This window comes from Amblyraja radiata, chromosome 41, assembly GCF_010909765.2.
Source record: "Amblyraja radiata isolate CabotCenter1 chromosome 41, sAmbRad1.1.pri, whole genome shotgun sequence".
Lineage (NCBI taxonomy): Eukaryota > Metazoa > Chordata > Chondrichthyes > Rajiformes > Rajidae > Amblyraja > Amblyraja radiata.
This window is the reverse complement of record NC_045996.1, coordinates 13,450,388-13,477,330: the sequence shown is the minus strand read 5'-3', so window position 1 is coordinate 13,477,330 and position 26,943 is coordinate 13,450,388. Positions and strand designations below refer to the sequence as shown.

At 44.0% G+C, this 26,943-nt stretch overlaps 2 protein-coding genes across 6 annotated transcripts in view; both read left to right on the top strand.

Annotated features, from left to right (window-relative positions):
- The window catches only part of actn4 (actinin alpha 4), a 79,975-nt gene extending 63,638 nt beyond the window's left edge, over positions 1–16,337 (top strand). For 2 of the 5 annotated variants that reach the window (XM_033014249.1, XM_033014248.1), the window contains exons 17-21: positions 449–628; positions 1,461–1,607; positions 8,954–9,019; positions 11,074–11,232; positions 13,865–16,337. In XM_033014249.1, the coding sequence (XP_032870140.1) occupies positions 449–628; positions 1,461–1,607; positions 8,954–9,019; positions 11,074–11,232; positions 13,865–14,023 (711 nt within the window). In that variant the 3' untranslated portion in view covers positions 14,024–16,337. Of the gene's footprint in view, positions 1–448; positions 629–1,460; positions 1,608–8,594; positions 8,676–8,953; positions 9,020–11,073; positions 11,233–13,864 lie in introns of all 5 variants that reach the window. The other 3 variants (XM_033014250.1, XM_033014246.1, XM_033014247.1) reach the window with 3 other exon arrangements.
- Positions 16,338–21,238: 4,901 nt separating this feature from the next.
- The window catches only part of LOC116967902 (serine/threonine-protein kinase PAK 4-like), a 106,792-nt gene continuing 101,087 nt past the window's right edge, over positions 21,239–26,943 (top strand). The window contains exon 1 of the mRNA XM_033014556.1: positions 21,239–21,312. The gene's annotated coding sequence lies outside the window, so the exon portion shown is untranslated. The remainder of the gene's footprint in view (positions 21,313–26,943) is intronic.

Here is a 26,943-nt window from a genome sequence, read left to right as displayed (position 1 = left end):
TACCCCATTCCTGCCTTCTCCCCATATCCCCCAACTCCGCTATCTTTAAGAGCCCTATCCAGCTCTCCCTTAAAAGTATCCAGAGAACCGGCCTCCACTGCCCTCTGAGGCAGAGAATTCCACAGACTCACAATCTCATCTTGGATATTGCTCCATGTTCCCTGATCTTTCATTTTATTTCTGTAGACTTGGGGAGTTATTATTGCAATATTTTTACTAACCTAAGACTTTTCATTATAATGAGGATCAATCAATTGTTGCATGCACCAAAATTGATGGGGATTTAATGTATCTTCAAATTATGATGGGTGTCTGTCAAACTGAGATTGCACATTGGGTGAAAATAAATATTGCAATTCTAGACATGCTGTTCTCTCAATCTGAATACAGGGCAACACCTTGGTGTAGCAAATGGGTGGTTGAATTGACTGTTGTGTTTCTATATTAGGAGATTGGACGGATTTCTATTGAAATGCACGGTACACTGGAAGACCAGCTAAATCAACTGAAGCAGTATGAGAACAGTATCATCAATTATAAACCCAATATTGACAAACTGGAACAGGACCATCAACTCATTCAGGAGGCCCTCATCTTTGACAACAAGCACACCAACTACACCATGGAGGTAATACCTACCGTCTACTAGTAAATGAACTCGCGTTGTATTTAAAATCAGTGGCAAAGTACTTACAGTGTGGGACGCTGACTCTTTAGAGGATGATAGCTTTACTTCTCATTCCGCCTTGTGAAAACGTTTTATTGATTTATCCTGAACCAAAAGTAGCATCTCTTAAAAGGAAAATAAATCTTTGTCGACCTGTCCTTTCTTAACTGGAGTTTCCCTTTTGCCAATAAGATTATTTTCCAGTTTAGTTTAGAAATACAGCATGGGAACAGGCCCTTCTGCTCACCGAGTCCACACTGACCAGCGGATCCCCGCACATTAACACAATCCTGCACACACACACACAGACACAGACACACACACACACACACACACACACACAGACACACAGACACACACACAGACACAGACACACGAAACCCGTATGTCTTTGGAGTGTGGGAGGAAACCAGAGCACCCGGAGAAATATTCAAATAATTTCAAAACCCACACAGGTCACGGGAAGAACGTACAAACTCCGTACAGACAGCACCTGTATTCGGATCAAACCCAAGTTTCTGGGACATTAAAGGCAGCAATTTTTCTGCTGCACCACTGTACCACCAGGTCGATTGATTAAATAGAGATCTGGAAGGCCGCAAGTCATGCCACCACATGTGGGGTAGAATATGGAGCATAAAATATGCATAATTTCCACATACACTTTCAAAACGGAACATATTTTTCACAAAGGAAGTGCAGGTCAGTCTATGATACGAGTAGGCTGGATTAATACATTCAATTTGGGCAGGAAGTTAATTAACACCTTGGCTTTTTGTTTTAATGTAAAAAGCACATCCGAGTTGGCTGGGAACAGCTGCTGACAACGATTGCCAGAACTATTAATGAAGTAGAAAACCAAATCCTCACCCGTGATGCAAAAGGCATCAGCCAAGAGCAGCTCAACGAATTTCGGTCATCGTTCAATCACTTCGACAAGGTACGTTTTGTAACTCCTTCTGTGCTTCCCCCAATAAATAAAGTTATTTGCTTTTTATGGCATTGGGGTATTTACCTAATGGAATTGCAAAGTTTGATTTTAATAATAAGCATCCTATTAGCCCTACTTAATATAATAACCTGCAGATGGAGCAGCACTTTAGTAGCAGCGGGCTGGAGCTGTAGAGAGCAAGGTATACGTGAGGCTTAATGATTTGCTGAATATGCACAACATGACGTGTATATTTACTAATTGGATTTGAGCATCTCCACATACTAAACCCAGATTTTGACATTGGGTTTCGGGCATAAAGGCTACATGTAGATCCACAATTGCCGCAACTCCATGCTTTTGTATGAGATTGCCACATGCCTTCTCAAAATTGTCTTTTAAGGAGTAATTTGGAACTATGTGGGTATAGTTTTAGAATAAAGAGTTACCCACTTAATATGGAGATGAAAGTTTGGGGGATTTTGAAACTTCAGAATTCTGTACTCCCAACACCTGTTGAATGCATTTAAGACCTAGACATATTTTGGACTAAAGGAATAGGTATTTCGGGGAAATAATTAGGAAAGTGAATCTGAATCCAAGACATTGTGATCTTACTGAGTACAGATTAGGTTTTTTTGGGGCGGGGGGAGGGGAGGCTGATTGTATTATGTAAATGCACAGGAAGAATAGTTGCCAATTAATGTGTTATGAAGATGAAAGGATTAAAGATTTTAAATCTGGATTATTCAATGCCTGGTCTTAATAGGTTTTTCCAATCTACTCTTGTAACACTCCCTCCCATTCACGCGCTGACCTTCCCGTCCTGGGCCTCCTCCACTGTCCGAGTGAGGCCCAACACAAATTGGAGGAACAGCACCTCCTATTTTGCCTTGGCAGCTTATAACTCAGCCGATTGAATATTGACTTCTCTAACTTCAAGTAAACTTTGCTTTCCTCCTCTCTCCACCCCTCCCCCATCCTAGTTCTCTGACCAGTCTGACTGTCCGGTGATTAAATGTTTATCTTTGTATGCTTCATTGTCGCCTTCCCCAAGCTAACAATGATCTATACTACAGTTTCCTTGACTTTCATCCCCTTTGATATCTCGTTTTCACACCTTTCCCTTCGATATCTGTCTCCCTCTCCCCTGACTCTCAGTCTGAAGAAGAGTCTCGACCCGAAACGTCACCCATGCCTTCTATCCAGACATTCTGCTGAGTTACTCCAGCATTTTGTGCCTACCTTTCCTGTAATGATTGGCCATATATAACTGAATCACACAGTGGGAGAATTTGCATTGATGAATGTGGTGTTTATAATATTGTTACATTGGTTTAGGTAAAGGGTGTGGCTGTCCAGCAGCGGTTTACAAGAGTAGGATTTTATTGTGCTGAATCTGCCTTTTCTCATTCAGGCAGGTAATGCTATAACTGATTAGCTTTGCCAGGCACCCTAAGCCTTGATGTTCTCCACGGTACTTGTACTGAAATCTCATTAGAGTACAATGGTGCTTTATTGCTGAAATGGGTGGGAGACCTAGTTGATATTTAATTTTGAGCAGAGAAAACTGAATTCCAAAGCATGGGTGTTTAATGTTTTTGGTGTGTGTGGGGAGAGTGTTCTTTATATATCCAATGTAGTCACTCTGAATGAATTTGGAATATGTGGCCTGCTGAGCACTTCAAAAACAAAACATTTGCAGGATTTCGTCATCTTGTGGTTTATGAACCGAGAAATATTATTTGACAGGAGTTCAATTTATATGTACTGACTTGAAGCAAGGCACCCCTCCTGCTTTACAGTAAACCGTTGCCCATTATTCAGTTGTTCAGAAATCCAGATGGTTCAACATCTAGCAAGGTCATTAATACACTTTAAGTCCTCGCTGTTCACAAAGCAACTAAGTCAGTCGTGCATTACAAGGAGTCTGCGTAGGTTTGTGGCCAGAGCTAGGGTGTGGAGTGTGAGCTGGTTGTGCAGTTGGAGTTGGGAATATGGATTGCAGCTGGAACTAGTCAGGAGATGAGCTGGTTGAAATCTACAAGCAGAAACTCGCCAGGCTGTGCTCCCTTTAAACTTAACATGGCACAGTATCTTGCTACCTTCCAACTGGCTGGGTTCACTGACAAATGTATTATACTGTCTTACATGAAGTAAGTGTCAGCATTATATAATAGCATCCAATAGTCTGTAAAATGGGCCACTGCAATGTCACCAGAGTCCAAAGGGTGCCCCATTGCCAGTTTTGCTGTACTTGAGGTGCAGCCACGTTGTCAATGTGGAAACAATTTAGAATCCAGCAAACTGAGCATTTTGTATCTGCTGGCTTAGTTCAAGGCCGATAAACAAAACAACAAAGCACAGTTCTACCAAATAGTTACATGAGCATTACTGGCATCCAGGTGACTTGTTTAGATATTTACCTCTAAGGGAAAGCTCTTGCATGGTCACACTTCAAAAAGTACAAACAATCCATCTGAATGAACGTATCTCGCACTGATTGCTAAAAGTTACTGTGAAACAAGTTTCTAAAATTACAGATAAAATTACAAAATTACCTGTGAAACATCAAATTTTCATAATCTGGCAAATGGTGGCTAATTTCAGGAATTGCATTATTCTCCCTGTTTCCCTTCACTCCTAAAAAAAAATGGCCACTTGCAAAAGATCTGTATGATTTCTTCATGGGAAAGTATAGCAATTGATTTTTTAATTTTCATTTGTCTTTCAATTTTGTTGTCTAAAGTTATGTTGCTGAGCAGGAAATTACTTTGACACCTCTAAATAGTCAAGACAAGTACTTTGACACCTCTAGATATAGCTTGAGTATAAATTAAATCTCCATCCCACGAGTTATACGAGTTACATAATTTGTGCAAAGATGAGGGTGTGCTTCATCTTTCTACAGAATGACAGCATTGACATCTCTTGACAAGTCTTTATGGTACATTGGCATAATTGTTTGTCACCTTTGGCTCGAAGGGTCGAATGGCCTACTCCTGCACCTATTTTCTATGTTTCTAATCCAAATTCTTGAATCAAAACACATGAAATTTTTGATATAAAATAATCATGATCATGCTGCATCTTTTCAAGTGGATCACACTTGACTACAGTTTCAGATAGACAGTGCATATTTTGCAGTACAGTCACAGCAGAGCAGTTGTGGTTTGGTAACCACTGACAAATGTGGATGTATTTGCATGCCCTTAACTCGTTTAAAAATGGTGTTCCTTAATCTTTACTGATCTCGCGTTCGACATTGTGGTTGCAACGTAACTAGAATTGCCAGTGGAGAAAGATATTTTTGATTGAACTAAATAATGACTTTGAACAGAAAAATGCAAACTGCTGCAGGAAGTCAGCACTTGGGCAACATCTGTGAAGGGCAATGAACCGTTGACAATTGAGGAAATGAAACGATCAGTATTTGGAAGTGGAAAACTTGATCTAGTTAGGACAGGACCTGAACCACATGAGTAGTGAGAAATGTTGGAGAAAGGGGCGAGTCGTTGTGAGACCCGGGTTCAATCCCGACTACATTCTCTCCGAGACCGAGTGGGTTTTCTCCGAGATCTTCGGTTTCCTCCCACTCCCCAAAGACGTGCAGGTTTGTAGGTTAATTAGCTTAGTATAAATGTAAATTGTCGCTAGTGTGTGTAGGATGGCGTTGGTGTGCAGGGATCGCTGGTCGGTGTAGGCCGAAGGGCCTGATTCTGCGCTGTATCTCTAAACTAAACTTTTAAAAATGGTGATCTCGAGCGGTGATGGTGGAAGAGGTGCTCATGCAGTTGAGATGTGGGTGGGGAGTTGAGTAGCCTTAAGGATTGGAGGAGGGTGGTGGCAGAGGGTTATGGGGGAATTGAGACCTAGTAGGTAATTACAATCCCTGCTGCTGATATTTTTTACCACCCTGCCACAAGGCTACGATTCATTTAATTTGCCCACTGGAGAATGCAGCCTTTGTTCCAGAACAGTACTCTAATTAGCTTTTAAAAATGCGCAGTAAATTCCAGATGTCCACTTGACCACTGAGCAAATGTTGAAAGCTGCAAAGAGCAATCTAACTCTGTGGAAAATATAAGCATACTGATACATGACAAATGGTGTTGTCATGACTTGTTTTTTTACATTGAGTGCAACTTAGGGGGGAACAGTTTAATATTGCAATTTCTTTTTAGTCTTGTTCAAAAGTATCTTGTGTCATCTTAACAAAGAAACAAGCTCTGTGGGAAATGGGTTGGTATAAAAGTTGCCTAACATGTTAGTTTAGATTTAATCGGGTTTACTGTGTTGCCCAATATATTAGGATGTCATTGCATACTTCCCAGTTAGGTGCAGTTACTTAGTAATAAAACTCTCCTTGATCATTTGTTGCACTTTAATATAAGAATCTTTCCTTGGTGAGCACATACTTGAATGTTTAATTGCCTGAGAAGAAATTGGTTGACACACTCAAAGCTAGATATTATATTTTAAATGAAGACCCCAAAAATAACCTAGTGCTTGAGGTTTTAAAAGATGCTGTTAAATTGGTTGTATCTTTATGAATGCTCTTCCTTTTGAACTCCATGGCTGTTTGGCAAAAGGGCGGCAATAAGTTTGAATTCCTCCATTGTGCTTTTCAGTAGATAGGCCATTTCAATTAGTTTAAAAAGCCAAAGAAAGGATCGTTTATACAGAAAGTACTAACACATTTGCAGAAATTCAGTTTGTCTTGCGGTGGAAATAAAGTTGGCCAAAACGTCTTTAGTTTATTTAGCTTAGTTTATTTAGTTTGTCACATGTACTGAGATACAGTGAAAAGCTTTTGTTGCGTGCTAACCAGTCAGCGGGAAGATAATAAATTGCAAATGTGTCATTTGCAGTGTATACATACATGATAAGGAAATACAAGTTTAGTGCAAGGTAAAGCCAGCAAAGTCTGATCAAGAATAGTATTGAGGGTCATCAGTGGTAGGTAGTAGTTCAGCACTGCTTGCTCCCTGGTTGTGGTAGGATGATTCGGTTGCCTGAAAACAGCTGGCAAAGAAACTGTCCCTGAATCTGGAGGTGTGTGTTTTCACCTTTGGCTTGATGGGAGAGGGGAGAAGAGGGAGTGGCCATGGTGTGACACACCCTTGATTATGCTGCTGGCCTTGCCGAGGCAGCATGAGGTATAAATGGAGTCTATAGATGGGTGGTTAGTTTGTGTGATGATCTGGGCTGCGTCCACAATTCGCTGCAATTTCTTGCGGTCTTGGAAAGAGCTGTTCCCAAACCAAGCTGCGATGCATCCTGATAAAATGCTTTCTATGGTGCATCTGTAGAAGTTGGCGAGACTTGTAGGGGACATACCAAACTTCCTAAGCCTCCTAAGGAAGTAGAAGCGTTGGTGTGCGTTCTTGGTCGTTGCTTCCAACACAGCTTAATCAGTTGTGACAGAATTGTCAGGGTTGGACGTGTTTAGTCACCATTAATTTGTTTGATTTTTATCAAAATCATTGTAGGTAGAAAACAAAATTATGAATGAATAAGTTTGTTGGCCAAGTATTCACATACAAGGAATTTGACTTGGTGCTCCACCCGCAAGTGACATCATGACATACAGTGACAGTTAGGAATGACACATAAAACATTAATAATAAAACATTAACAATTAAACTTGTTAAATAATTAAAATACCAGAGCAAAAGGAGGCTGTCTTAGTGAAATTAGATTTAAAATTAATTGGTAGGTTTAGCAATGGCTTAACAGTGACTAACGGGGGTATGAGTTGTTCTATTACCATCATACTTAACAACAGAATAAATAAAGGAAGGTCACCAACCAAGTTCTTTTAAATGTCTGTGTGACTCGAATTGTATGAATCATTAAGTGCAATTTCTAAGTAAGACTTGTTATTGTGCCCAATAATTATTGTTTCAAAAATCTCACCAGGAAGTTCAGTTATTATCAAGTTACTGCCCACCTCATAGTTTTTCCAAACTCGTTTTTTTTTTAAATATGTAAAATGAGGAATTTATGTATTATGACAAAACACAATGGAATGCAGAAAATATTGCTTTTGGGTTGTATATTTAGTATTGCATTGCTGTTGAAACTGCTGCTCAGCTAAGGATAGTGACCAGTTCTACCAACAGAAGTCCAACAGAAGCTGTTTGTGATCAGTGCCTTAAACTTGTAGCAGCTTTGTTTAAAATACTAAGTACACAAAAATGCTGGAGAAACTCAGCGGGTGCAGCAGCATCTAGGGAGCGAAGGAAATAGGCAAAGTTTCGGGTCGAAACCCTTCTTCAAAGATGTTTAAAATACTGTTTTGTTTCAATTTACTATTCATGTGAGATCAGATATTTTTTCCGCCAATTAAAATTCAGGCATTTATAATGCGATTTTAATGCATAAAGTAAATGATGGAAACATTCTAAGAAGTCTAAAATTTAATTTAAAAAAAAAAAAAAAAGTTCAACAAACACATTAATATGCAAGGTGGGTGACATAGCAACATGCATTCAACTCTATTTCTGAAAGTTTGCATTTTATCAACATCGATTGTTAATAATTTGTACAGCAATGTGGCAAAATGAGTTAAGTTGCAAAATTGAAGATATATTAGTGTCTTGTTCAATAAGGTTGATTTAAAGTTTATATTGAAATTCTGTTAATTTGTGGGGGGAAAATGTCTGATACTGATTTGTACGTGTAATTCTTTAGTACTGTTTTACACCTGAAAGGTTTGTGTAAAATTCATGATTTCATTTGCATTTTTATTTTTTGTTCAAATGTTTTTCATTGTCTTGTCTAATTTTTATTTTCCTTATCTCCATCTGCATGTGACGTGCATGGTGCATGTTGTGCTGAATCACCAAAACTCCACCAAAACTCCACCCTCTTTCCCCTTGTCTCCCTCCCACCCTCCTTCCCTCTCCCCCCCCCCCCCCCCATCATCCTCGCTGTGTGTGTGCGCACATCATGTTACCTGCATGCCCTGGTCTGCACCATGACCTCGTATAGGACCATAGCGGGAAACTGGGACCTGAAGAGTTTAAAGCCTGCCTTATCAGCTTGGGCTACGATGTTGGAAATGACCAACAGGTATTGATGATTTGAATGAATTAAAAGTCAATAAATTGCTAACTATGTATTTTTTCTCTCCACTTCTCTCCTGGATTCTATGTTCTGGCCTTTTTCCAAATTCCTTTCTAAATTACCCTGTCCTGTTCTGTTCTGTTTTGTTTTTTTTGTTTAATATTTTTCCTCCTCCTTTTGGGTTGGTTCTGTACCCGTCTTGTCTGACATGTCAACCCTTGTTCATGGTACCATGCCCTCTGTGTGCGTGTATTTTCCTCGTGCTTACTCCTCTGTCGGAGTAGAAGCGAACCGGGCTGATGGACGTGGATGATTTTCGAGCTCTACTTATCTCTACGGGCTACAGTCTGGTACGGTTCCTCTTCCTCCTTCACATCTTCAGCCAGAAATACCAGGGGTCTCACCTGTAAGCTCTCTTGTATTTTAGTCAATCTTTTGTAGAAGTAGTTTTGCTCTCAAAAGTCACAGTATGAAGCATCCATATTTGAATTACACAAGTAGATTTTAAGCACTGCTGTGTATTGGGCATTAATTTGTAACTTCAACAAATCAGACAACAATTTGTAGAGTACTCCAGGACGCTAGAGGTAATTGGATAATATTTCAAAGCATTCTCTAGTTTTATGCATTTGATCTGTTAAGTGTGATGTTTCACAAGGAACTGCCGATGCTGGTTTACACCGAAGATAGACAGAAAATGCTGGAGTAACTCAGTTGGTCAGGCAGTATCTCTGGATAGAAGGAATGGGTGATGTTTCGGGTCGAGACCCTTCTTCAGTCTGAAGAAAGACCTCAACCCGAAATGTCACCCATTCCTTCTATCCAGAGATGTTGCCTGTCCCGCTGAGTTACTCTAGCATTTTGTGTCTATCTGGCTAAGCGCGCAGGCTGTTTCTGCACTTTTTGCTCTTAAACAATTTGCAGTTTCTCCTCTTTAAATTGATGTAAGGGGAGATTCAAAGTCAACGTAAGCAAGTAGGATATTCTACAAAAAAACAATCAAAGTCAAGTTGTCAGACTTTTCAATTGCTGAATGATTTTGACGTTACACATTTTTGCCCAATATCTTGGTTGTCTTTGCCTTCAAATAAGCTCAATTCCACCAGTTAATATTTTGTGGGAATGTGGTAGCTTCTGTTCTAGTCATTGTTTAGGCACTGGCTGTTACATCGAAGAATCTGCTCCCTGATTACTTTCTGATAATCAATCTTTTTTCTAAAGTAATAAACTGGAATCTTGTGCAATTCCAAAATAGAATAACTTAAAAAATTTGTATTTTAAATGTGAGGCGGAAATAATCTCCGCTCAACAATATGGATTATCTCTTAAGAATAAGAAGGCAAAGAATACTTCTGATACTGAGAATTGAGGAATGGGGAGGCTTCAGCTTTGATTTGTTTTTGCCAAGTTACCTGATCTTATCCATGGGGCACTCTCATTAGTCAGGAAGGATAATATGCAAGTTCCATGCTGTAGGTTTTATACATGCAAGCAAGGACAGTTTGAGAGGACTAATCTTGGTCTAACTTCCCCTCACTTGCCCTAATCTCTCAGTAAAAGTTGCTCATAACATGGCATCAACATTCCCTGGGATTATGCTTTCTCAACAAAATTATAATGAGAATGTTGAAGAAAATGGGGGGAGGGGAAATAGAACATTATTTTCTTTTCAATCTGGCAGTGACAGATCCAGGTCTATGTGGTCTAGGTACGACTTCTGGTCATAGTCAACTGCAATGGAAACTCTCAGTTGGAGGATCTCTGCAAGTTCCCTTGATACAATTGTGTGCCTTGTTAGCCAGCTGTGGTGTGCGCATTTTTACACAAGCCTTGTTCTAACACATGGCTAACAACTGGGCAGGTTGAGTAACGTGAAAATAAACTGGCAAGGACATTCTTCAATAGTCTACCTCCTTGCTGCACGTGCCACAGACCTATAGCCGTACAAAGGAGATTCCCAGGCTACATCCTGGGATGAAGGGGTTGTGCTACCAAGAGAGACAAAACAATTTGGGCTTGTATCTCTTGGGATTTCCAAGAATTAAGTTTAATCTCATTCAAACCTCTGATCTGAATCTCGACAGGGCAAATGTTGGAATGTTTTCTCAGTGGGACAAACTCAAGCAAGGGACCAGTTGAGTTACATAGAAATGGCTTCATGCAGACTGTGGTGAATTCCCCAATTCCCTTCTTTGGCAGGTGGTAGAAGCTGGATCATTAGAACTATTTAAAGTGTAGCTGGATAAATATTTGATTCGGGAATAGATATGGAGAAATGGGACAGAGGAATTGAGGCTAGCATCAGTCGCCATCAAATTGAATGGCAGGGCAGGCTAGAGGGGCCGAGTGGCCCACTCCTATTTTCAGTGCTGGTGTGTATTGACTTTCTTGCTGTTTTTCCCAGGGTGAAGCCGAGTTTACGCGTATAATGGGTGTTGTTGCCCCCAACAACACGGAGGAAATATCATTCCAGGCTTTCATCGACTTCATGTCACAGGAGACAACAGACACTGATACAGCTGAACAAGTCATGGCCTCTTTCAAGATTTTGGCTGGGGACAAGGTAAACAATTCTACTTAAGTCACAAGAAAATTTACTGTGGGGTTGAACATAAAATGTTTACTTTTAAATTATTTGTAAAGACAACTTCTCTTCTGTTAAATGACTATTTGAAATTTGCCACAGTTACTACTCTGCAGAAAGTTATTAAATTGTCCATTAACCTTTACTGACAAGCTGAAAGTGCCAACCAAACAAAATGGAACGCTAATCTTTTGTTAAGGTGGGGTTCTGTGTCTGTCGCACTGTTAGTTAGTCTTGTGTCAGTGAATTAATACGGCTCTGATTTATTAGTTGTTGCCGTGGAGACACGATACAATCTTCAAGTGAAGCGAAAGCCCTCGTTTTCCATTAAAGGCATTCACAGGGCAAGTCCCAGCCTGTGTGTTGTCAGTGGATGGCATCATTTGTTGCAACAGGTTTTGCTGTGGTTTGATCAAATGTGTAGCTGAGCCAAATAGACAAGTTTTTGTTTAAGAAAGAACTGCAGATGCTGGTTTAAATTGAAGGTAGACATCAAAAACTGAAGTAACTCAGCGGGGCATGCAGCATCTCTGGAGAGAAAGAATGGGTGACGTTTCGGGTCTGAAGAAGGGTCTCGACCCGAAACGTCACCCATTCCTTCTTTCCAGAAATGCTGCCTGTCCCGCTGAGTTATTCCAACATTTTGTGTCTACCTTAGACAAGTTTTTTGCTCCGTCCCTATCATATTAGTGGTTGTAAAAATAAACCCCGCAGTTCTCTGATGTGAAAATCGTTTGCAATACTTGCCCCTTTTCACTTGACCCCAGTTTGAATCGTAGCACACCTACTGAAGACTTTTTTAGAGGAACAAGTAACTGTAGATACTGGTGTTTTGAGCAAAACGTGTGCTGGAGGAACTCAGTGGGTCCGGCAGCTTCTGTGGAGGAAAGTGGATAGATGGCATTTTGGGTTGGGATCCTTCAGACTGATAGAGTATGGAGGGAGTAAGCTGGAAAAGAGAGGTGGGGGGTGGGATAAAGCCTGACAAGTGAATTACATAAAGTACTGACACTTTTGAAAAATATAAAAGTGGATAAGTCTCCAGGTCCTGACAGAGTGGTAGCTGTGTGAAATGAGCTTCCAGTGGAAGTGGTGGAGGCAGGTTCGATTTTATCATTTAAAAATAAATTGGATAGGTATATGGATGGGAAAGGAATGGAGGGTTATGGTCTGAGTGCAGATAGATGGGACTAGGAGGAAATAAGTGTTCGGCACGGACTTGTAGGGCCGAGATGGCCTGTTTCCGTGCTGTAATTGTTATATGGTTATATGATATATGGTTATATGATGGGTGGATACAGGTGAGGAATATTTCCTGCTCTGCTGTCGAGTTGGGTCCAATGAGAAAGATTTCCAAGTCAGGATGGTGTCACCTGCACAGTGATGATGGACAAAATGCTGGAGTAACTCGGCGAGACAGGCAGCATCTTTCATGAGAGAGTTAGATTTAGCTCTTGGGGCTAAGGGAATGAAGGGATATGGGAGAAAAAGCCAGAATGGGATACTGATTGTGGATGATCAGCCATGATCATATTGAATGGCGGTGCTGGCTCGAATGGCCGACTCCTGCACCTATTTTCTATGTTCCTATCTCTGGAGAGAAGGAATGGGTGACGTTTCGGGTTGAGACCCTTCTTCAGATTGAGAGTCAGGGGAGGTGGAGGGGGAGATACAGAGATAAGGAAGTGAGAACAAGACAGCAAAAGGGGTGGAGATCAAGGAACATGTAGAATTGTTAGGAGAAGGTAATAACAAAGCAAACAGATAAAATGACAGTCGGACGTCGGAGAACTGGGACGGGGTGGGACGAAGAGAGGGAATGTTAGGGTCACTTGAAGTTGGAGAAGTCAATATTCATACCGCTGCCCAAGTGAAATGAGGTGCTGTTGTTCCCAAGCATCTGTTGCCATTTGCATTGGTGGAGGTTGTGTGTTGGGGAGGGTACAGTTGGAGTGGCTGAGGCAGTAACACGAGCATTTACGAGATGAGCACTTCAGTCATATTACCTTGGCAGAAAAAATGAATGCATAGTTTCTGCTGCAGTTCCGCTGTCACCGCAGGGTATGTGGGAATGTTGGGAGACCAGGTTACATTCACCTTGGACACAGGGCAGGTTGTAGATATTAGGGTTGGCTCGTGCAGTCACAAGGAATGCAGATGCTGGAATCTTGAGCAAAACAGTGCTGGAGGAACTCAGTGAGTCAGGCATCATCTATGGATGGGATGAAGTCATTTTCTGGTCAGGATACTTCACCCTGGGGTTGGGTCGTACACTGTTGAGAATCAAGAAAAAGTCAAGAATGTTCTACCGGAAATGCAACAGTGCTATTTTTATTTGGTGCGTTTTTACAGCCCAGTCAACACGATAATGCAAATCTACAATGATCGACAATGGAATCAATTATTAATCGTAGTACCAAGTAACTAAACCATAGTCCACAGTAGTACAGTCCACAGAAGCGTGAAGTTGCAGAGATAGAGTTAGATATAGAGATAGAGTTGTGGTTCGTGTATTAGTGTGAAGTGTTCAAGAGCCTGATGGTTGATCTCACCACATTATCCGCTTAAAAAAAAAATGTCTGACGAGCTGGTGTGTGAATTCTCTTTTCAGAACTTCATCACGGCAGACGAGCTGCGGCGGGAGCTCCCTCCAGATCAAGCTGACTACTGCATTGCCCGGATGGCTCCGTACAGAGGACCCGACACAGTGCCTGGCGCCCTGGATTACATGTCTTTCTCCACAGCTCTGTACGGCGAAAGTGATCTGTAATCCCCACCAGCAAATTTTCTTTTCCATAGCCAGCCCACTCTTTCCTTACTCCCCCCTGGAGCATGCACGCGCATTCTCTCCACCACCACCTGAACATGCCAGTGCTATCCGCAGCGTTTTGCAGTTGGCATACACAATTTACCAAGGAACCTTTTGCTGTACATTCCATTATGTGTCTTATATTATGACTTCATTAGTCTTAAATCTATGCAAATTTCCATTTTGCGTTTCTATATTGGGGTGCAAAACTTTTTTCTGTACATTCTGCACAGACACACTACTTGGAGCACCAACTGTTAATTCATAAGTGCCAACGGACCTGTATGAATCAGTCTCACAGGAATTTGGAGGTTTTGATGTTAAATTCTAGAAATTCCATAGGAAACTGGCACCTTTGTATTTTTCCAAATGTACTCGATACTGTAAAACTAAATATTTTTGTATTATAAATATCCTATTTTCACGTCTTCCCCCACCCCACCCCACACAAACTCTGAACCAAGGTATAAAGATGTGCTGCTTCAATTAATTTTCTTTCTGCAGCCAATTTGTAGAATAATTTTCACCAGGTGGGCCACAAATGTTTTTGTTTATATGGATAAGGTATTTAGTTCTACAGTGCAGTATATGCTTTGAAGGAGGATGCGGTTACCTGGCAATTGTTTTTAACCGAAAATCGTGGCTGATTTAGATTTTTTTTGCGAGTTTTTTTCTCTCTCTTTAATTCAGTGTTCCAGAGTAGTCCCTACTGCCCTTGCTGAACAGAATCTGTGTCTAGACTTTGGGAGTGTTTGGACAGGTCAGGCGACATGCTGAATAGGCAGCCCTTTACTGAAATGCAGGAGGAATAAATAAATTGCTGGCAGTGGGTATTAAGACAGTAACACGTTTGACTTTCTGATGGCTTCTCAAATAAACCATGCGACCTTAGTGGTGTCTTGGGTTTAACAGCGCCCCAAGGGTGATTTGCTGTTCGCTGTTGCAGTTATTTATTATGAATAGCTTGTTAAAATAGCGTTGGCTTTAGCTACTGTTGTGCAGTTGAGGCAGTGTTGAATTCTAAAGGGGACTGGGCTTGAATCTGGAGTGTTTTGCTACCACATTTACTTGTCGGGACTGAAGGAGTAAGACAAGAAATCATGGCAGGTACTGCAATGCTCTCCTTTGTCCAGTGGCATCATGTTATTGCAGATTCCCACCGGGAAGTTTGAATCATTCATGTAAACTGATCATGGAACAGAACAGCAAAGTAGATGGGTGTAAAATTACTGAAATGCACAGTCTATAATCCTAAATCATGAAAGTATAATCTTTGGTGAACGCAAATGGGGATGCTCACTGTATGCCCAAGAATGAAATTGGATGGAAACTTGAGATATGCCTACCCAGAAACGCATCACGAGTCTGCTTGAAGTCGGCAGCTAGGATTAAGTGCTGTAACTAACACGGTGATGAACTGGGACTGTCAGCTATGTGTCTTGACACTTCCAGCTATGCAGTTGGATAGTGAGCCCAGTGCTCGAAGCATTGGTACAACTGTAACTGGCTATGGTGACTGAGTGACTTCACCTCAAACGGAGAGGATGGTTTCCCCCATTTAAATAGTTATGCCAGGGGTAAAATAGGTTATTTTTGAGGTAGGAAAAGTATTTATCTCTCCATATTTAATCTGTTCATGTACATACTGCAGTGGTCTATAATTTGAATGACTGCCTTTTTAAATAAAAAAAAAACAAAGCTGGGCTTTTTCTGTGAGGGTACTGAGTTTTTTTGCAGAAAGAAGTCTTTAGGGGTGGGGGGGGGGGGGGTTGGGAGGTGGAAATGGGGGCTTTTGTTTTAATTTTTGATTCTCCTTGCTCCTCGGACTTAGACGTTGAATTGTTGTTGCTGTGAGAAATAGGCTGGCCTTGAGAGAGTATAACTGCAGTTCTTGGTGGTGTGGAAGGGCTTTTTGCTATTTACCTTAATATGGGACTTGCTATACGACATATATATATATATATCTCATCTGAAATTCTCATGGACTGTAATTACTGCTTGGTTTTTAAAAGAGGAAATAAATTGAACATTCTCTGGATTTAAAAAAAAAACATTCCAATGGACAAATGAGATTTTCTGGAATATTAGAAATATTGTGAACATTTTCTTCCCCTTTGTAGCCTCCTTGCCATAATTGTGAAGTATAAGTGAGGGCTGCCTTTCTACATTTGATTTAAGGGTGTTTTCAGAGGGTCTCTGCTACCTTAGCCCTATTAGATGAAATAAATCATCACTATTTTTGAGAAATAAAAACTCCCAGACTCTTTATTTTAAAGTCTGACTTTGAAGGTGTGTTTATTTCTTGCGATACAAGGCTACTCCTGGACTCTGAAGGTGTGCGTGGTTGAGCTCTGGAACGGCAGTGAGCAGTTTGGAAGAAAATACATTCAATTACATGTTATATTGTGTATTGTTCGACAGCCTGGCATTCACCGTTTCTCTCTGCCTCCTAAATTGGTATTAGTTTATTATAAATGAATGAATACTTAATTTTATTGTCACATGTCAGTCTGAAAAGGGTCCAGAACTAAGTCCTAAACATGGGCTCAACAAATTGATATGTTGTTTGTGTCCCCTTTATGTCCCCCGATAAAGCCCTGAATGTCATGACCCCCAGGTTAAGAAACTCACCCAGATTTAGAACCACTGCTCTAGACCCCACGACACCGATTTCCAAAACTGAACAAACCATCTCTGCCCAGACCAACCTCCCTGACTGGCTCCAAACATTGGGATCCATTGGTATATATTTTATCGACATATAGAGTCACAGTGTTGCAGTGTGGAAACAGGCCCTTCGGCCCAACGTGCCCACACCGGCCAACATGTCCCATCTACACTGGTCCCACCTGCCTGCGCTGGGTCCATATCCCTCCAAACCTGTCCTATCCATGTATGACGTATGTTTTTATTTGCATGCTATCCAATGCAATCAGAATATATATATAATCAAACCAGACAAGCACAACATGTAGTGGAAAGGACAAATACCAGAGTGCAGAATAGTGCTTCAGACAAAGTCTAACGTCTACAATAAGGAAGCTGGAAGATCGGGAATAACGATTTTGACATAAAAATGAATGAATCACCCTGTAAGGGTTTGCTACAGGGACGGTTGCACTGGTATAATGGTTCAATGGGTCTTCATTGTCATGAATGCTCAGCACAGTAACATTCTTTTGCACAACCCACAAATGCACAGTCGCCATATTTTGGCACCATTTGCGAAGAGAAAGTCGAGTCCGCTCCACATGCTGGGAGTAAAGAGCAACCCCAACCCCCCAGACTGAGGTAAGCCCCAGGCTGCTGCAGGCCTGCGATCCGATGCCCTTCTCATCCGAGGTCTGTGGCCCGGGGGCGCTTCCTTCGCCTACTGTGAAGACGCTGGAGACAATATCCAGGTCCATCTCCTACCGAGCCACTCCTCGCCTCTGAATTCACCAGTGGATCCCTCCTCTGGCCTTCTGGGCTTCCTCCTGCAGGCAGCGGCCCACTGAGCCCTTGTTCACAGTGGTGAACCAGGCCTGCCGCTGCATGTAGCCACTGGTGGCCCACAGGGTCTTTGTTGTCATCTGGGACCGTCCCTGCTTAAGCCGGGCCGATACTTTATTACTACGGATAAATTATATGCCAATGCCATCATTTATAATTGGTGTGTACTGAGATGCAGTGGAAACACTGATATCCAGTCATTCTCTACACGAGTACAATCAAGCAAAGCACAGCAAGCACCGTAAAGAGAGAAACTTCAGAGTGCAGAGTAAAAAGTGCAAGATCCGCTATAAGGTAGGTTGGAAGATCAGGACTGCAACCAGGTTTATGTTGGATCGAAGATGGACACAAAATGCTGGAGGATCAGGCAGCATCTCTGGAAAGAAGGAATGGCTGATGTTTCGCTTCGAGACCCGTCTTAAGACTGACTGGTAGTTGATAACAGCGGAGAATATGCTGTTCCTGAATCTGGTATGTGCTTTCAAGCTTTTAACTTCATCCTGATGGGAGAGGGGTGAAAATGGTCCTATAATGTTGGCTGTGGTCCCGAAGTGACGTGAAGTGTAAAAGGAGTGTATGGTGGAGAGTCTGATCTGTTCAGGAGTCTTGTTATTAGTTATATTAAATATACAGGGCATTTTTATTTTCCCCATTGAGCTCCTGCATGAAGCCATTTAACTTAGTGTCTGGTTGATCTGAATTTAAAACATAGAACAGACAGCTCAGGAACAGGCCTTTTTCCCCACAATATCCATGCCGAACATCAACACCAGATAAATTAATCTCTGTATACGAACCATATCCCTCGATTCCCTACATGGTCATGTGTCTATCTGAATGCCCCTTGTATCTGCCTCTATCACCACATGTGGCAGCAAATCCAGGCACCCATCATACCCTGTTATAAATTTTTAAAAAGTGGAACTTCTCATTTAAACTGCCCCTCTGAACATAAGGTCATGAGTAATAGGAGCAGAGTTAGTAATATTTTCATCTTTGGACTGTAGGAGGAAACTCACAGGGAGAACATACAAATTCCGTACAGACAGCTCCCCTAGTCGGGATCGAACCTGGGTCACTGGCGCTGTGAGGCAGCAACTCTACCACTGCGCCAATCAATATTAATTTCCTTTAAACTGTTTATCAATTGCAAATATCATAATTGTAATTTACTAGCCAAGTAGGTTTTGCAACATATGAGGATTTGTATTTGCCATACAGTCATACCAATAAAAAGCAACAAAACACACAAAATACATTTTAACATGAACATCCACCACAGTGACTCCTCCACATTCCTCACTGTGATGGAAGGTGAAAAAAGTCCAATCTCTCCCTTCTTTGTTCTCCAGCGGTGGGGGGGCCTCTAACCTGTTGACGGGACGATCTTACTCCCGTAGCAGGCGGTGGGCCTCCTCATCGGGGCGATCAAGCTCCTGCATCGGGTGGAATCTCAGCTTCCCCGTGCTGGGCGATCTACCCCGGGTCGGGGCTGGTCGAACGTCGTGTGGCATTTGGAGCTTCCCAACGTCCGCCTCAACCAGAGACTGCGAGCTCCTTGATGTTAAAGTCCACAGGCCGCGCGGTTGGAGCGTCGATCCCAGGCAAGGAATCTGCTCTGATGGTAAGTTCACATCCCCACAGTGGGGCTCAAAGTCAGTCTTGAGCAACTCCACAATGTTAGGCCGCAGAGCGACCGGAGATACGATCCCAGAAAATAATCGCGTCTCCGGCAAGGTAGGACATTGAAAAAATGTTTCCCCCGTTCCCATATAAAACAAACTAGAGAGCATTAACACATTTTTTAAATACATTAAAATAACAAAACAAAAAAAAGGACAGACAGACTGTAGGCGAGGCTGCCATCGAAGTGCCACCTGGTGGAAATAATCAACTGAATGTTAATGTTCTCTCCTTCCCTCCATTCAAAGAGCAAAATGATGTTTACGTCTGGAAAGTTTGTATCTGTTAATGATGGAAATCCCAGTGGATCCGATCTTTCTGCTGCACACATGTCCCCTCTTGTGGTGAGCGGCAAGTCATTGGGTATTTTTTAAAGTGGAGTAAGGGCTTCAAAGGTTAGGGGGAGAAAGCAGGAGGATGGGGTTGAGAGAGAAAAATACTGTAGATCAGCCATGATTGAATGGTGGAGTGGACTCGATGGGCCAAATTAATGAATAATTTTAATGGCCAAGTATGTTCACATACAAGGAATTTGCCTTGGTGCTCCGCTCGCAAGCAACAACACGACATACAGTAAACAATTGATAATAAAACATTATAGTTTAAACGTGAATGAAATAAAATACCAGAGCACAAGGAGGCTACAGACTTTTAGTTATTGAGTAGAGCATAAATGGATCAAAAGCGCAACTAGGGGCCCCCATGTAAGACAATGACAGAAATTTAGACTGAAGAAGGATCCTGATCCAAAACGTTGCCATGTCTATTCTGTCCACAGATGTTATCTGACCTGCTGAGTTCCTCCAGCACTTCTGTGTGTGGATCAATACAATACAATACAATACAATACTATACAATTCAATTTATTGTCATTTGGAGCTATAAATACAACTGGGGAACTTGTGCCAAGAGTCAGAGTACCGTGGAACTCTCTCTCTCTCTCTCTCTCTTTCTTCCTTAAAGCCAAGGGCGAGGTTTCTGAAATGGCCGAGGTGCATGTAAGAGTTGACACAAGAACAAGACGCTTTAATCTAAAAATCTCGTTGCCTGGAGACCAGGTTGCTTTACGTTTACACACTTCCACGTCTAGGAGAACAAGCAAACGTCTTCCAGCTTTCATTCGAGCAAGTCAAGAGTGTTTAATTGAGATATGTACAAAAACAAGATTGGAATTCTTACTTGCAGCAACACAACAGGTTTGGAAACACTGCAAACAATCGATAACATGATAGAAACGGGGGAAAAACGGTTCAATAGACAATAGGTGCAGGAGTAGGCCATTTGGCCCTTCGAGCCAGCACTGTCTCCCCATATCCCCTGACTCTGCTATCTTTAAGAGCTCTCTTGAAAGCATCCAGAATAAATTTACAAAAAAGAACAATATAGGGCAAAATGAGTTTGCAGTGTAGTCACAGCTCTTTGGTGTAGGAAGGAGCTGCAGGTGCTGGTTTAGACCGAAGAAAGACACAAAGTGCTGGAGTAACTCAGCGGGACAGGCAGCATCTCTGGGGAGAAGGAATGGGTGACGTTTCGGGTCGAGACCCCTCTTCAGACGTTTTCTGTCCAGTCTGAAGAAGGGTCTCGACCCGAAATGTCACCTGTTCCTTCTCCCCAGAGATGCTGCCCGTCCCGCTGAGTTACTCCAGAGTTTTGTGTCTGTAGCTCCGGTCACCGCCGCCAGAGGGCAGTGGCTGTAGTAGCGGCTGTTGACCATAGGGGACTGTGGGGAGGGGGCGGGGCCCAGAGGGGGAGGGGCGGGGCCGGGGCCGGATGGGGCGGGGCCCAGAGGGGGAGGGGCGTGCCAGGGTGGGGGCGGGGCCCAGAAGGAGAGGGGCGGGGCCAAGAGGGGGCTGGCCGGATGGGGCGGGGCCTAGAGGGAGAGGGGCGGGCCTAGAGGGGGCGGGGCCAGCGGCTCCACAATCCCCCCCCACCACCGGGTAGACTTGGTCTCTCCCTCCCTCCCTCCACACACACACAAACCCCCCGCGGTCGGAGTGGAATCGCCCGTCGCCCGGGGAACCGGGACCCGGATGCGGTCTGCGGGAGCTTCCCGGATGTGGCGGCGACAGGAGGAGGTGAGAGGGGAAAGTAGAGGGAGAGGGGCCGAGTGGACAGAGGGGAGAGGAGGAGGAGGAGGAGGAGGAGGGTGAAGGGCTAAGGAGATGGTGGAGAGGGAGAGGAGGGATGGAGAGGGTGAAGGGGAGGAGAGGATGGTGCAAGGGAGAGGAGAGGATGAGGGGCCGAGTGGACAGAAGGGAAGGGGAGAGGGGATGGCAAGGTGGGGAGGGAGAGGGATAGGAGGGGAGAGAGGAAGGTTTAGGGCTGGAAGGGGAGGTTGTGAAGGGCGAGGAGGGGAGGAGAGTGAAGAGGAGAGAGGTTGTGGGGCTGAGAGAGGAGAAGGCAGAGAGGAGAGAGATGAAGGTTGTAGGGGAGGGGGTGGGATGGTGGAGGAGAGGAGGATGGGATGGAGGAGGAGGATGAGGAGGAGGAGAGGGGAGGAGGAGGATGGGATGGAGGAGGAGGAGGAGAGGGGAGGAGGAGGATGGGATGGAGGAGGAGGAGGAGAGGGGAGGAGGAGGATGGGATGGAGGAGGAGGAGGAGAGGGGAGGAGGAGGATGGGATGGAGGAGGAGGAGGAGAGGGGAGGAGGAGGAGAGGGGAGGAGGAGGAGAGGGGAGGAGGAGGAGAGGGGAGGAGGAGGATGTGATGGAGGAGGAGGAGGAGAGGGGAGGAGGAGGATGGGATGGAGGAGGAGGAGGAGAGGGGAGGAGGAGGATGGGATGCTGAGGTGGGAAGGGGAGAGGAGGAGGAGGAGGAGGAGGAGGTAGGAGATGTGGTGCTGAGGAGAGGATGATGGAGGGGAGGGGGGGTGGCTGCAGGGGGTAAAGGAGGGAGGGGGAGGATGTAGGTCGGAGGGTGAGGGCAGGGAGCGTAGGGGAGGTGTAGAGGGGGGAGAAGGGAGGGGGTGATATAGGGAGGGTGTATGTGGGGTAGGGAGGGTGGTGAAGGGGACGGGAGGGTGCAGGGGAGGAAGGGCTGGGGTGGGAAGAGTGGGTGTAGGTGAGGGGATAGAGCTGGGGTGAGAGGGGTGAAGGGGAAGGTTGGCTGAGGGTGTTTAGGGGTGAGTGTGATGAGATGAATAATCTCCATGGGTTCTGTGTGATTCGACAAATGCTTTATATTTTGCAACATAATTTTGACAAAATCAAAGTGTATAACCTGTTAACGGAGATGTTGAAACAAGGAACTGCAGATGCTGTCTTACAAAAGAAGACAGAGTGCTGGAGTAACTCAGCGGGTCAGGCAGCATCTCAGGAGAACATGGATAGGTGACGTTTCGGGTCAGGACCCTTCTTGCAGTTTAAACAAGGGTCCCGACCTGAAATGTCACCTGTCCATGTCCTGCTGAGATGCTGCCTAACTTTCTGAATTACTCCAGCAGTCTGTGTCTTCTTTGGCTGAACAGGTGAGTTTGACAGAAGAGATTCTATATAGGTACCGAAGATAGGCACAGAATACTGGAGTAACTCAGCGGGACAGGTGAGAAGGAGTGGGTGACGTTCCGGGTCGAGCCAGCATCTGCAGTTCCAAGGGTTTTGGCCCGAAACATTGCCTATTTCCTTTGCTTCATAGATGCTGCCGCACCCGCTGAGTTTCACCAGCAATATTGTCTACCATGGAATACTGACGGCTTGCTCTAGTTTCAGGTCTCACACGCCAGCCTGCACTGTTGTCTGTGGTTGCTGCCCTGTCTAAGAGGCACATTCCCCAGCCCGCCAGACCACAACTTTAAGCTGGCCGGTGAGTGTGTACAAACAGACTGCGTTCCTGGGATTGTTCCCCAGCGCCGTCGTAAGCCAGCAATCTCAGTTCGTGCATTCCCTGGCATGGCCAATAATGCAAGGTACAGCAGGCAGGGACGTCGAGGGAAAGGGGAAAGTGTACATCGCAGGTTTAGACAATAGACAATAGGTGCAGGAGTAGGCCATTTGGCCCTTCGAGCCAGCGAAGGGCCAAATGTGATCATGGCTGATCACATTTCAATGTGATCATGGCTGATCATTCCCAATCAGTACCCCATTCCTGCCTTCTCCCCATATCCCCTGACTCCGCTATCTTTAAGAGCCCTATCTAGCTCTCTCTTGAAAGCATCCAGAGAACCTGCCTCCACCGCCCTCTGAGGCAGAGAATTCCACAGACTCACCACTCTCTGTGAGAAAAAGTGTTTCCTCGTCTCTGTTCTAAATGGCTTATTCCTTATTCTTAAACTGTGGCCCCTGTTTCTGGACTCCCCCAACATTGGGAACATGTTTCCTGCCTCTAGTGTGTCCAAGCCCTTAACAATCTTTAAAATGGTTTAAAGTGGTTTAAAATGGTTGGTGAGTTTGGGGAACTTGGGCAGCGCGTGGACAAGTCTCGTTGCAACAGAGCGGTGATTTAGAGACATCTGGAATGTGAGTTTAGTAACTCGGGCTGAGAGAGAAGGTCAAGGTTTAACTCGGAAACATGAAAGGATTGCAGTTTGTGGAGCTGCAGCTGGAATGGGACATGGCGGAGTGTCTGAGTAGATTGGAGCAAGTGATGAGTAGGTTATCCCCTCTGGTCATTCGGCCCATCACGTCTACTCCGCCATTCAATCATGGCTGATCTATCTCTCCCTCCGAACCCCATTCTCCTGCCTTCTCCCCATAACCCCTGACACCGAATCACATAACGTGTCCACATTGCGTGGTCTTTACTGTCAGGAATAGATTAAATTTGCGGATAAACAAGAGGCCAGTAATGGAGACATGGGGATTTCCAAAGCCATGCAAAGATGGGCCTCGTTAATCTGCATTCCAACCTCATGGAAGATATTATTGTACCTCCAAATCCATGCTCTTAATTTAGACTAGCTTTAGATATACAGCGTGGAAGCAGCCCCTCTAGGCATCCGAGTCCACGCCGACCAACTATCCCCATAAGCTAACACTATCCTACACACCAGGGACAATTTTACTAAAGATAGGCACAAAATGCTGGAGTAACTCAGCGGGACAGTCGGCATCTCTAGAGGGAAGGAATGGGTGACGTTTCGGGTCGAGACCCTTCTTCAGACTGGTTAGGGATAAGGGAAAGGAGAGATATAGACGATGATGTGGAGAGATAAATAACAGTATTGCACTAAAGCCAATTAACCTGCAAACCTGTACGTCTTTGGAGTGTGGGGGGAAACCGGAGCACCCGGAGAAAACCCACGTGGTCACAGGGAGAACGTGCAAACTCCATACAGACAGCGACAGGATCGAACTGGCGCTGCGCCACCGTGCGACCCCTTAATTTTTTGTCAGTACTGCACCTGTCCCACTTAGGAAACCTGAACGGAAACCTTTGGAGACTTTGCGCCCCACCTAAGGTTTCCGTGAGGTTCCCGGAGGTTTTTGTCAGTCTCCCAACCTGCTTCCACTACCTGCAACCTCCGGCAACCACCTGCAACCTCCGGTAACCGCACGGAAACCTTGGGTGGGGCGCAAAGCCTCCAGAGGTTTCCGTTCAGGTTTCCTAAGTGGGACAGGGGCATAATAAGTGCCTCTTTAGGGCACCATGTTACTTAACTCACCAGAGTTGAAAGCACAACTTTCTAACTTGGATAAGCAATCACAGACAGCACTCGTCGATTCTGAAATGAAAGCCCTTGCTGTCTGGCAGCACTGCCAAGCTGCTGAGGTCTGTAACGCGAGATCATCTTGACATCTGACGCTGGCCTTTGTTCTAATCCCCCTCCCCAAGTGTGCTCACCTGAATTGATGGAGACTAAACGTTGATTTTCCTTTGGGAATGGTGTCGAATGCACTGTGAGGAAAGCCAGGTTTGGGAGTGAAGGTAAATGGCATTTTAATTACATCGAGGTTGGTGGTTTGGATCAGGAGCCTGTGTAAGGCCTGCACTTAATGTCTGTATTGTTTACGTTCACAAAATGCCTCTGATAATCTGTCTAGCTCGCGTGACGTGACATCAAGCAGGAATGGCAAAGATCAGGGGGGATCAAACTTCAGAGACATCTCTCCTTGGAATCCATTTGCTGTGAAGCTGGGTGTAAATGAACCCAGTTTTTCAGTAAAGCTGGAGTACTTTAAGATAGACACAAAATGCTGGAGTAACTCAGCGGGACAGGCAAACGTCGATAGAAGGAATGGGTGACGTTTCGGGTCAAGACCCTTACGTTTTGGGTCGAGACCCTTCTTCTTACCCTTCCATATCTCCAGTTTCCCTCTCCCCTGAATGAGTCTCTACCCGAAACGTCACCCATTCCTTCTCTCCAGAGATGCTGCCAATCCCGCTGAGTTACTCCAGCATTTTAGTGTCTATCTTTGGTGTAAACCAGCACCTGCAGTTCCTTCCTCCATTTGGAATACTTTAAGCTTGTGTTAGTTTATTTAATAGCAGCTGGATATTCCTTTGTTAAACAAGACATTTGTCCATACCCGTGCACGGAGCGAGCTGCCGGAGGAGGTAGTTGAGGCAGGGACTATCGCAACATTTAAGAAACATTTGGACAAGTACATGGATAGGACGGGTTTCGAGCTAAACGCAGGCAGGTGGGACTAGTGCAGATGTTGGTCGGTGTGGGCAAGTTGGGCCGAAGGGCCTGTTCCCACGCTGTATTCCAAGGGCCCCCGACATCAGTCTGGCGAAGGGTCTCGACCCGAAGCGTCACCTATTCCTTCTCTCCATAGGTGCTGCCTCACCCGCTGAGTTCCTCCAGCATTTTTGTCTACCTCCGACCCGAAACATGGTCTGTCCATTCCCTCCACAGATGCTGCCTGACCCGCTGAGTTCCTCCAACTGCCCTTCTTTCCTTTGGCTCCTTTCTTGTCTCCTGAACAGCTTTTTTATCCGTTTAACTGGGACCGTGCACTGCTGCAGGGAGTTAGTACTGCTGGAAGGTGCGAAAATTCACAAGACACAAGACTATTTTCTTCACACATTCCATTAAAGATAGATAATTGCACAGCAAGTTGTTACATCTCCATTAGGTGTTAACTTTTCTCATCAGCAGTTAACAATCTTGGCAACACCAGAACTATAGTGGATCACACAGATTAGTGCTTCTTAAACTATTTCAATGTCCTTCACCTGTGAGTCTTCATCACAAAATTTAATTCACCCTCAACTAAATGTTCTTATGTTTTTTGGTAATTTTCCTTATTCTCCCCTTATGTATAATTTTATACATTACTTTTTTTGTCACATGAGCAAAAAACAAAAATTAACTGATTTCTTAAATTGGAGGCCAAGTCACTGGATGGATGTAAGAGAGAGTTAGATAGAGCTCTCGGGGCCAGTGGAATCAAGGGATATGGGGAGAAGGCAGGCACGGGTTATTGATTGGGGACGAGCAGCCATGATCACAATGAATGGCGGTGCTGGCTCGAAGGGCCGAATGGCCTCCTCCTGCACCTATTTTCTATGTTTCTATTTTTATTTTATTCAACTTTTTGAACAACCTAAAAATATGTAAAGAAAACAAGGGGTGAAAAAAAAAAGTTTAATTACCACTGGAGTTGGATAATCATTCAATTAGAATGATATCAAACCATTCCAATGTCTAAAAGCTGGGCTTCAGCCCCATCCTACCCTTTCGTGCTTTGATTACTGCAGTTTTTGTCTTGGAAAATACTTAATATATTAGTATCCAAATAATATAACTTTCTATAACTCTCCAC